The sequence below is a fragment of the Planococcus citri genome, chromosome 5 (genome assembly GCF_950023065.1).
Source record: "Planococcus citri chromosome 5, ihPlaCitr1.1, whole genome shotgun sequence".
Taxonomy (NCBI): Eukaryota; Metazoa; Arthropoda; class Insecta; order Hemiptera; family Pseudococcidae; genus Planococcus; species Planococcus citri.
This window is the reverse complement of record NC_088681.1, coordinates 41,921,521-41,932,495: the sequence shown is the minus strand read 5'-3', so window position 1 is coordinate 41,932,495 and position 10,975 is coordinate 41,921,521. Positions and strand designations below refer to the sequence as shown.

Below are 10,975 nucleotides of genomic sequence, written 5' to 3'. Positions count from 1 at the left end.
TGAAAAGCTTATGAGAATGTGTTATTGAGAACTTCAAAGAATTTTGAACCCCGCATACTCCTTTAAATCCGAAATAGGCAGCATGTGTATATGTATGAATTATTGTATTTAATTCATCTAGATTAGTTTTATTGTCTGCCGATGACGTGTTGAAGCAAAGAGTACTCCCTGGTAAGATATGTGAATGATAAATTAATTATCGTTAGGTACCCATATCTCTAAAAAAAAATTTCAAGCTGAAGGTAAAATTTAGATTCCACTCGGAATGTGTAAAGGAAGAGTGAACCTTTTTCGACACGATTATTTCAAAAATGTTAATTGCAGAAATAAGGGGGGTGAAATTGACAAAAGAAAACTTTGAATCGCTATTGCTCCAAACTAAAAGGGTCAACACAAAAACTACTTGGCACAAAAATTGTTGAACCAGACAATGTATACTATCGACTGAGAACTCCAAAATACATAACAAATCAAAATTTTAGGGGCTGAAATTCATTTTTCGAATTTTGGTGAATTTTTAAAAATTCAAACGCCCAAAAATGAGAAAAATCAAAATAATTCAAGTACCGAGTTGACTTGGAGAGAGCTGGAATTTTGTTTGTACTTTGTAGCCTATTTTCAGCACTCTGAGGTGATTAGTGATGGCTTCAACCTGATCTGGAGCCTTCGTGCGATTTTGACTTGAAAATTGTTTTTAGATGCAACCAACAACAATCCATCATAATTTCCTAATTCTTGGAACAGGGGCATTTCACCTATCTCGCCTGGAAATACCCGTCACAATTTTGGAAACCACATTATCAACTTTAATAATGTTGAAGGATAGTCCGTTAGTGACACGTGGATGTACGAGTATCTCGATAATTACTGAAGATTTTTTGAGTAAATGTTGCAATCGTCTTCATGGAAAGAGATAGTGTATGTTCAGGGGCAATTGAAATCGTTTTCAATGTTGCGACAATTTTTTGAAGCGCGCATGATGATTGACGATTCATTATCTTAAGAAATAGACATACTACGAGCTAACTTTGTGGACAAATGTTTTTAAAAATTTCCATTCAATCGATATCACTTCGTACTACTTGAGTTGGTTCACCACATGATAGATAAAAATATTACAATCGAGTAGATACAACGTACCTACGTATGCATTTATCCAAAAAACTTCAATCTACTTAAGTATACATACATCCAATCAGTCGAGCATTAAAGTTGGGAAAATTTTCGATTGTCTTAATTTCTCATTATTATCTACCTAAATTCCAGAAAATTATGACTATTTATGAAACAAAAAACAACTTGTGCTCTGAGTCTGATTCATTTCGGAGCTTCAATGATTTTTCAACAACGATTTGGCATGTAATTTTTTTTTATTGATGTGTAGGTACAATAGAATACATACATATAAATAAATCAAGACTTTTACCTAAACACTGCTGTGAGTAGTACTTAACACCAACGCTGCCAAAGGCCTCAGAATTAATATTGTTGGTATTTCTTGCATTGTTGGCAGTTTATCCCTGAAAGCATTGAAACAATTAGAAAATTGATATCGTTTGAAAATTAAATCGGTGATAATATTATCCGCATACCCCACTTTATAACCAGAATTGGGACTGGCTACTTCAATAATTGAAAAACGAGGTAAATCATCGATGCAGTTATGAAGGTCAATGAATTCGGTTTCGCTGCCAAAATTAAATATTACGATGTAAGATTGTCCTTTGAACGTCCTGTCGATTGGAAAAAAAATATCGAATTGAGTAATTCAAGTAGATAGGTACCTACTTGGACATTTTAATCAAGTTTACTTGTAAGTGTACTCACCTTGAGAATGCATAAACCCACGTGGAAATTATATACGACTCGAAGTCTCCGTATTTCAGTGTGTCAGTTTTCCTCAAATTCACAATTTTTTTAAACATGTGATAATAACTGTGTTCGGTTTCTTTTTGACTTTTCACATTTATTCTCCAGTAGTTGGGGCTTAGTGGTAGATATAAGTCTCGATTTGTGGAAAAACCTTCGAAAAAGTGACCGAAAATTAATAACAACTTTCTCCAGGAGATAGTACAATAAACTGATTTTTTTGATTTTACATGGAAACCCCAGTTTTGATATATTGAGATACCTATGTACCATTATTCTTCAATAGGATTTACGTACCTGCATTCAGAGAATCATCCCAGTGCATAGGTAGTCTAAAGTAATCACGAGACGTTTGAGTAAGATCATCGATGAAAAAATTTGCTGCCTGGTTTGGCCTAATTTTCGATCCTATGAGTCCTATTTCTTGTCCATAATACAAATACGTCATTCCAGGTAACATCATCACCAGTAAAACACTAAGAAATTCAAAATCTTCACCGAATAAATATCCTTTTCGGAATTTATCATGATTTTCAATCTGTAAAAATTTGCATGTTGTAATACCTACTGTAAAAATTATGGAATAAAATTAGAAAGAAATTTGTAGGTGTGCTCGAGTTTGATTCTTACATTCCAAGTTGGAGTAGCCCATTCTGGTAAACTTGTCAGATAATTATTAATACTGTTATGATAAAAGGATGCATTTTCGCTCTGAAGAAGGGCTTCGACGAAGAAGAAATTTAAAGGGAGATGAGCTATTTGGCGTTTTTCCGTACCATAGTATCGGAGCAATACATCACCTCTGGCGTAATCTTCTATGATCAAGACTCTATCAAATACAACAAAAAAATATAAACACGGTATAGTAACTTGAAAAAAAAAAATCCACTTGTATTGTACGTAGATATTTACCTTTCAAAATCCGTGAACTTCTTGGAAAGTCTATTAAAATATCTTCGTATTTCATAAATGTATTCGTAAGTATCCGGAATGTTGTTGGTGTAGATGTGTTTCAAATCATGGCATTTATAAGGAACTTTAATATCTGGCGAAGAAAGCGGTTCGTCTCTAAGTTGTTTGTCTTCGAGAAAATGTTTTACAGCATCCAGTCTGAATCCAGCTACTCCTTTGTTCATCCAGAATTCGAAGATTTTCTGTTAAAAAGACAGGTGACCATTAGGAATTAAATTTCAAATGAATGTATCGAGTTGCATAGGTACCTATTCAATTTATGTCCTACTGACGTACACATAAAGCGATATTTTTTATTCAGCTTAGAACTTACATTTATTTCAGTTTTCAAAAATTTATTTCTCAAATTAAAATCCGGCTGTCCTGAAGAAAACTGATGCAAATAGAACTGCTTTCGTTCATCATTCCATTTCCAAGCACTTCCATCGAAAACACTCAACTGTATTTTTGTAAAATTGTCATTAATAATTGTTGACTTGAAAGTTGATCGAAGAATAGGTAGGTAGGTATAAATTGTTTGAAATGTAGGTATTCATATTCTTACCCAATTATTTGGAGGAATAGGGTCTCCATTTATTTCGTAACCTTTCGGATCTTTCCATACGTAAAAATCAGCGTACGGTTTCTCATTTTTTATTGATTTAATAAACCAAGGATGTTGATCACTGCTGTGATTTATCACCAAATCGATCACCAACTTCAATCCTTCAATACAGTAATTTATCAGTAAAAAAATAAACTCCGAATTTTAACTTATTTTCATTGTTCTCAATTAATAGAATTTTTTTGTGTACTTAGGGAATTCTATTTACTTACCTCTAGAATTCATTTCTCTGATTAACGTCTCAAAATCTTCCATCGTTCCCATTAATGGATTAACGGAAGTATAATCCATGATATCGTAGCCGCTATCCACCATTGGAGATTTAAAGTGAGGAGTTATGTAAATAGTTTCAATGCCCATGTCCGAAAAATGATCGAGTTTTGATATCAATCCTACATTTTGAAGAGAAAAAATCAACACATATGGAATACGAATACAGATTTAATATAGTAATTTCACAGATTTTTGTCCATTTTTCTTACCTTTCAAATCACCCATTCCATCGCCATTGCCATCTTTAAAAGATGGTAAAAATACTTGGTACATCGTGGTGTATTTCCACCATGTTTGATCCACTACTTTACACCAGGTAATTTGTAATAAACACAATGATAAAATAATTTTTTTCATGATGAGATTTTAAATGCTGCTAATAAAGTGGATCGTTTGAGTACAGTGATGACTTAGATATACTGTGCCTAATTGATCAAAAAAAGTGCCTAAATGTGAAAGGTAAATTTGTAGAACAATTAATAATCCGTTTAGCTGAACACAGTTTTCAATCACGAATGAAAAATCACATTTATTGCTTACTTTTTATATACGAATAAATCTATATTCTCAGCACTTGATAAGTAATTTCAGATTGCACCTATTGAGCATCATTTTATTGCCCTCGTGTGATACCAATAATATACCTAAATAAGTACATCTATAAAAGTTTTATAAATACACCTAAAGTGCATCAAAACCACATGGGTCTATTTATAGGTTCTAAGGAATTTATGTTCATACTCAGCTATATCTAAATTAGTTCTCAATAATCCGAGCTTTTTATCGAAAGTTTGATAAAATACTTCGTCATCCGAGTGGCATGCGTCAATGTCAAGAGTTGTTCATACAAATGAGCCCTAATAGGTAATTCTAAAAATTTTGTTTAATAACTCAGACAAAAATTAATCAGCCTCAAATTCCCTATAAAATGATTCCAAACATGACCCAATAGCGTGAACACCAACTTCAAACGTAGCAGCCCCAATGATAGCATCTTTTTTAAAAATAAAAATTTGATTCAGAATTTTTACATAGGAAATACGAAAGAAAATTTTAGCAAAAAACCTTTTTAAAAGATTTTTTCCAATTTGAAATCTAATTTGCCTTGTCTAGAAAGGACGATCCACAAAGTGACAGAGGGTTGGATAAAGATGGCATTGTATGTAGGTACTTTTCCTGCCCAAAGAAATTATATCTGCCATTGAGAGGCGCAATAGAGACATTATCATTAATGATGAAGGCTAAAGAAGGCCTATGCCCGACATTAAGACGTGAATAATTTGAAGGTATACCTATGTAAAATAGTAAATTTAGATCATTTTTCAAGACGGTAGGTAAATAAGTAAACAAATTAATAGACGAGTACATAGGTATCATAAAATTCACATTTTCATAGAAATGAAGATTATCAGTTTTATTGAACATATTATTGAATTTAACCCACTCTGCGAAGGAATTCATAAATTGATCATAAATACGGATTATCTGCTTATTTTATTTTTTTCAACGTATTCCCGAGTGCAAGTACTCACTTACAAGTTACATGCTGAGTTAATTGGTTACTTTGGTAAGTAAGGTATACCTACTTATTTTTTTTTTAACCCTGAAAGCGTGATATGAGTGAATAAAAAATTTACAGTTTTGATTTGAAAAAACTTATTAAAGTCGAAATTAATCCAAATATTTCGAGTACATTGGTCTAAATATTATTCTATTATAGCCCTATGTAATAAATATTAAGTATAATAAATAACCTAAAATATAAATCTTCTTTGTTGCTATAGCTGCCTGAAATAAGAAAGATCTAATTCGAAGCTCATTCCTACTTCGCTGGCACCTTCGTACTGAGTATAACGACAGTGGACGGCCTCAATATCAAAATCTTCGGAATTCGTTGTGCAGAGGGTAACTTTTTTCTAGAATTAAAATAACAATTGGTAATTTCTGATCATAATAATTAATGCTTATACAGGTACCTATATACCTGTAAATATTTCAAAAACAGATTACTTACCCAACACTTAATCCAGAATTCGGACTTGCCATCTCTATGGTCAAAAATTTTGGTAAATTTTCAACTGTGTTGTGCACATCGACGAATTCTGTTTCGCTGCCTAGATTGAAAATTGTTACGTACGTTTCTCGACCCTTCAATGACCTAGGGCATAAATCAATGTCATTTAAATTAAATATTCCAGTTGAAATTGATTGTATGTAATTTTGTGTGTTTGGTCGTTTATGATTATAGGTACCTGGTGAATCCAAACACACATTGAGAAAACACGTACGACTTGAAATCTCCATGTTTAATTGTACTAGTTTTACGCAATTTTGACATCTTTTTAAACATGTTGTAATAGCTGTTTTCTGTGTTTTTTTGAGTGTCTGCGTTAATTCTCCAGTAATTGGGATTCACAGGTAGGAATGGAACACGATTATTGGAAAATCCTGCAAATGAGTAATTAAAAAATTAAAACGTCTCTTATCTAAAGTCATAATTAGCTCCTTGAAACCGTCAAGAATTAACGTAAATCTACATAAAGACTGGTGGGTATTACAGTTCCTTGATATCCGAAAGTAGGCAAACTTGTATGCAATATTGTTCGATAGGTAAGTACATAATTTATATTGCACCACTGAAGTGTTGGAAACGTTCAGTTATGTAGTTTGAAAAATCGTTTTAATAAAATTCGATGTATCATGACTCATGAGCTATCGTGGTGAGATAAATTTTTAACACACGTACCAGCATTCAACGTATCATCCCATAGCATTGGTTGCCTTGAAGAATCTCGCCCTGTTTTGGTGAATTCGTCTTCGAATTTGTTGACGATTTGATCAGGTCGGATTTTAGATCCAGACAGACCTATTTCTTGCCCATAGTAGAGATAAGCCACTCCTGGCAACATCATCACCATTGTGGTGAAAATGAATCCATATTCTTCGTTCAGCAAAGTTCCTTTTCGAAGCTTATCGTGATTTTCTGACTGTACGAAAAAAAAAATTGAAAATTCGTGTTTTAATATGAGGTAGGTATCAGGTACCTAAGAAGAGGAAATCTCAGAAGTTTGGAAATATTGCCATATGAGACTGAAAAAAATGAAAGAATTTAGGGGAAAATGAAAGCACCAAGATTACTCACGTTCCAACAAGGTGTAGCCTCCTCAGGTAAGCCTTCAAGATATTCGTTGATTTTGTCGTGGAAAAATGTAGCATTTTCGTATTGAGCACTCAACACCAAGGCAAAATTGAAAGGGAAATGCATTATTCTGTAATTTTCTGAACCATAATATTGATACAGAAATTTTTTTGATTTGTGATACGATTCTGAAGTTAGAATTCTGCAATAAAAAAATACACAGACATAAATAATTGAATCGTTTCATGCGGCTTAGAAAATTAAAAATTCTTATTTCGACGAAGCTTGAAGGGAAAAAAATTTCCCATTCTGGATAAATTGATATCTAAGCTTTTCTCAGGCCTGACTTATCATAACTGATTAATTCTTCTTGGTGCCAGAATTTTGGAATCGGTTTCAATATTTTTTGGAAAAGAATTCCCCACTTTCTCCCAAAAAAACATGAAAAATTTAAAAACACCACTCCATAAGTTTACATTTTTATACTTTGACCCAACACAGGCGTTCATGGTCTCAACGTTGACCCATTCCCTACTTTTTTTTTGTCAGATTTCTAATTTTAATTCTGACTTACACAGATCGGATCTCATATTCAACCCAATTAGGTACGTAAGTGATTCCAATTTCAAATCGAAGACCTAAATTTTTTGTTCCAGATAAGATTAAATCTCAAGTAGGTAACTTAGGTAAGTATGAGGGTAATTCAATGATTATCTACCTGGGTTAGCAGTTGAGTACGTGATTTTTTGGTTTACTTATTGGAAGGGTCTGGACAATCGACAGATTGAAGCATTCAATGTTCGTACAGTGAACGATAATTTTGTCATTTCATTGAAATTTTTTGTACAATCAAAAGCCCTAAATACCCCAGGCTATTGTCAACCAAATTTTTATTTTTGCATCTTTTCTGGGGCAATGATCCTCCTCCCCCCCCCCAAAAAAAAGACTAAGGAAAAGAAACTTTGTCAAAAGTAGACTTGGGTATTGAATAATTGAACATTTTGGGGGGGGGGAATGAAACAAACCTTTCATAATCCTTAAATTTTTTGGTGATTTCCTCGGTATATGTTCGCAATTCGTGAAGAATCTCATAACTTTCCCATAGACTCCTGGTATGAATATGAATTACATCCGAATCTTTATACGGCACTGTGATTTCAGGAGAGGAGACTGGTTCATCTCTGAATAGGGCATCTTCCATTAGAAATTTTACCGCATCCAATCTAAATCCAGCCACTCCTTTATCGAACCAAAATTTAAATATTTTCTGAAAATGAAACGAATTAGCAAAACAGTAATCGGAAGTTAGATTTTTTATGCATCGTTGATGAAATGATGATACGAGTAGTTGATGTGAAAAATATTAACTATTGGTAGGGTAGATAAGTTGGGCGTAGTCTACCTTTATTTCATCTTTTAATAAATCGTTGCGAAAATTGAAGTCTGGCTGTTCCGGGGAAAATTGGTGAAAATAGAACTGCTTTCTTTTCGCATTCCACGTCCAAGCAGGTCCACTAAAAATGCTTACCTATATTGTATAAAATATGTGCTCATCGTAATGAAAAAAGAGTATCATGGGTCTTGGATTTTGAATCACTAGATCCAATTTAGGCCAAATCGTTGCATGAATTAATCAAAAATCAGAACATACCCAATTATTTGGCGGTATCGGTTTCCCATTTAAATCGTATCCTTTTGGATCTTTCCACACATAATAATCTGTGTAAGGATCTTCCTTGTTTATTGACTTCGCAAACCAAGGATTTTTATCGCTGCTATGATTAATCACCATGTCTATCATCAACTTTAATTCTTTTGGAATAAAAAAACATTCGTTGAGTGAAATTAAATAAGTTCGAAATTATTATATTTAAAAATTGAAATATTAGCATGTTGAATATTATAGGTGTGTACTGTGTAAGAACCTACTTCTTTTTTTCATTTGCTTTATCAAAGTATCAAAATCTTGCATCGTTCCGAACATTGGATTAACATTTGTGAAATTAGCCACATCGTATCCGCTGTCAACCATGGGAGACTCGTAATGTGGAGAAATATACACCGTTTCGATCCCCAAATCCACAAAATGATCGAGTTTTGAAATTAATCCTAAAAAATTGTGGTATTTTTCAACTGTCGAAGTACCGAAAAAAAAACTCTGCCACTTTATCAAATATTCAATACGTACCTTTGATGTCACCTATCCCATCTCCATTTCCATCTTTGAAAGATTGCAGAAATATTTCGTACAAAATTGTGTGTTTCCACCATGTTTTATCGATATGACCGTAACAAATTTGAAACGCACACAGAATTATCAAAAAGTTTTTCATTTCTGTAAAATTGATCCGGTATACGCTTCAATTTCAATATTAATTTCATACTATTTCCATCATAAATTTTTTAAAATTTATACATATATCAACTAACAAGTAGCCAAATTAGATGGATGATATGTACTTATGCGCTTAGCCTTTATACTTAATTGTTATCAGATAAGAGCAATTATAATTGCAAGGAGTTACTTATGAACTTATACGAAAGTTAAGGCTTATGGCCTAATGCGGCCATAATCACGCAAAAGGAATATTTCGACACGCTACGAGTTTTCAAACCGACCTTCTTAAGACATTTTCAAGGTCGATTTAAAAATAGTCAAGTTGGTAGCATTTTTATGATGTAAATGCATCAGTGATACCTTATATTGGTTTCTTTTTATCATTATGGCGGGCTTAAGGCGATTTTCTCGGGTTATGTTCGAGGATTATTTTGAAAAATTGATGCACGAGTGCGTATTAAATATAACTACCCACGCAAGATTTTCTTCAATTCTCAGCAGCTAGAAGTTTTATTGCTTTGTTATGCTGGGAATTTTTTAATTTCAGAGAAATGCAGATTAACTAATTGCCCTTATATACCTATACGTCTTGAACACTACATTTTTTCAAATTTCAAATAGATAATTACACCTGAGTTGAAGATAGTGGTGTTTCGGGTCTCTGGAAAGGTGGTAAGGGGGGGGCCATTGAACACATACTCTTTACCCAAAATGTGATATCGAAGGTTTAGGATACGGTATTTAGTAATTCGATGGAAGTTGCGTACATTATCAAGTACTTTATTTTCAATGGAAAAATCTAAGCACTTGAAATCATGCAAGGTCCAGAGATTAGAGCGCCTGTTGAGGAGGGGTTTCAGTCAAGTGTTGTATGTACGTTGATGAAAACCAAACCAAACCATTTTGACTCTCGATCGTTCTTATACATCTCTGATATTGATGAATAATTGATGATGATAGAATAACAGGATGGATGCTTCGTGGGAGACCCCATCGTTATGTGGCTGAGTTTTTTGATTTATAAATTATTGAAAGAAGCAGGATATTTTTGTGACTTCAATATTTCAAAATCTTAAATTTGTCTTTTTTAAATAATTTTATTCTTAATTTTTTATTCTAAATCATTCATAGAAAATTGGGTACTCCGAGGATTTGTGTATTCTTTTGTTCTCTATCAGTCATCATTAACCTTTGCAAGAGCATCTTCGTTACCTACCTATGTCAATATTCCTTTATTTTACCAGCGGAATTGTTTTTATGAGTTTTCTTTGTGTTTCATCTCATAATATTAATGATGAATTTACCATGACTTCAATTCAACTGTCTATTTCACGGTATATTAAGAAATTGATACATGAGTATTAACACGTGTGAAAGTTGAACGTCTGCAAATTTATAGCTGCATTTTTAAATTTCCAAAAAAAAGTGATTTTCGGAAACTTATTTTTTTGCCCCCCCCCCCCATGGAATAAATGATATCTAATTGTGAAAATCGATTCTGCAGCCAGTATCGACTCTTCCAAACCGAATCCCATCATTTCCAATGTACTGGAGCCTCAAGCACAATTTTCAATTTTTTTTTAGGATTTTTGGATTTTTTTCGAAAACATGAAAATTAATTTAAGTTACTACAATTTTTCTTGAGTGGAGAGAAATTTTTGAATCTTGCGCGAATGACTGATTCGTATTATTTGAAACCATTCAGTGATCCGGGTTCCTACTAGAAGACCAATATCATTGGAGGTTTTTTAAAGGAAGATGGGCATTATTACGAATATAT

At 33.0% G+C, this 10,975-nt stretch overlaps 2 protein-coding genes across 2 annotated transcripts; both read right to left on the bottom strand.

Annotated features, from left to right (window-relative positions):
* Nucleotides 1-1,351: 1,351 nt before the first annotated feature.
* LOC135847178 (maltase 1-like) lies at nt 1,352-4,079 on the bottom strand. Its single transcript, XM_065366612.1, has 10 exons — nt 3,928-4,079; nt 3,658-3,837; nt 3,386-3,546; nt 3,155-3,280; nt 2,782-3,023; nt 2,500-2,698; nt 2,167-2,407; nt 1,828-2,023; nt 1,593-1,733; nt 1,352-1,520 (listed from the first exon to the last, which is right to left on the bottom strand). The coding sequence occupies exons 1-10, from the start codon at nt 4,073-4,075 to the stop codon at nt 1,427-1,429; spliced, it is 1,728 nt and encodes a 575-aa protein (XP_065222684.1). The 5' UTR covers nt 4,076-4,079; the 3' UTR covers nt 1,352-1,426.
* Nucleotides 4,080-4,227: 148 nt separating this feature from the next.
* LOC135847177 (alpha-glucosidase-like) lies at nt 4,228-9,345 on the bottom strand. Its single transcript, XM_065366611.1, has 10 exons — nt 9,046-9,345; nt 8,787-8,966; nt 8,509-8,669; nt 8,260-8,385; nt 7,883-8,124; nt 6,861-7,059; nt 6,465-6,705; nt 5,971-6,166; nt 5,733-5,876; nt 4,228-5,634 (listed from the first exon to the last, which is right to left on the bottom strand). The coding sequence occupies exons 1-10, from the start codon at nt 9,188-9,190 to the stop codon at nt 5,541-5,543; spliced, it is 1,728 nt and encodes a 575-aa protein (XP_065222683.1). The 5' UTR covers nt 9,191-9,345; the 3' UTR covers nt 4,228-5,540.
* Between the last annotated feature and the right edge of the window lie 1,630 nt (nt 9,346-10,975).

Coding starts and splice junctions, on each gene's coding strand:
- LOC135847178 (XM_065366612.1), bottom strand. CDS start 4,075: ATGAAAAAAATTATTTTATCATTGTGTTTATTACAAATTACCTGGTGT. Junction 3,547..3,657: donor CAGAGAAATGAATTCTAGAG/GTAAGTAAATAG, acceptor ACTGTATTGAAG/GATTGAAGTTGGTGATCGAT. Junction 1,521..1,592: donor AATTCTGGTTATAAAGTGGG/GTATGCGGATAA, acceptor CAATGCTTTCAG/GGATAAACTGCCAACAATGC.
- LOC135847177 (XM_065366611.1), bottom strand. CDS start 9,190: ATGAAAAACTTTTTGATAATTCTGTGTGCGTTTCAAATTTGTTACGGT. Junction 8,386..8,508: donor CGATACCGCCAAATAATTGG/GTATGTTCTGAT, acceptor TATACAATATAG/GTAAGCATTTTTAGTGGACC. Junction 5,877..5,970: donor TGTGTGTTTGGATTCACCAG/GTACCTATAATC, acceptor TTTATGCCCTAG/GTCATTGAAGGGTCGAGAAA.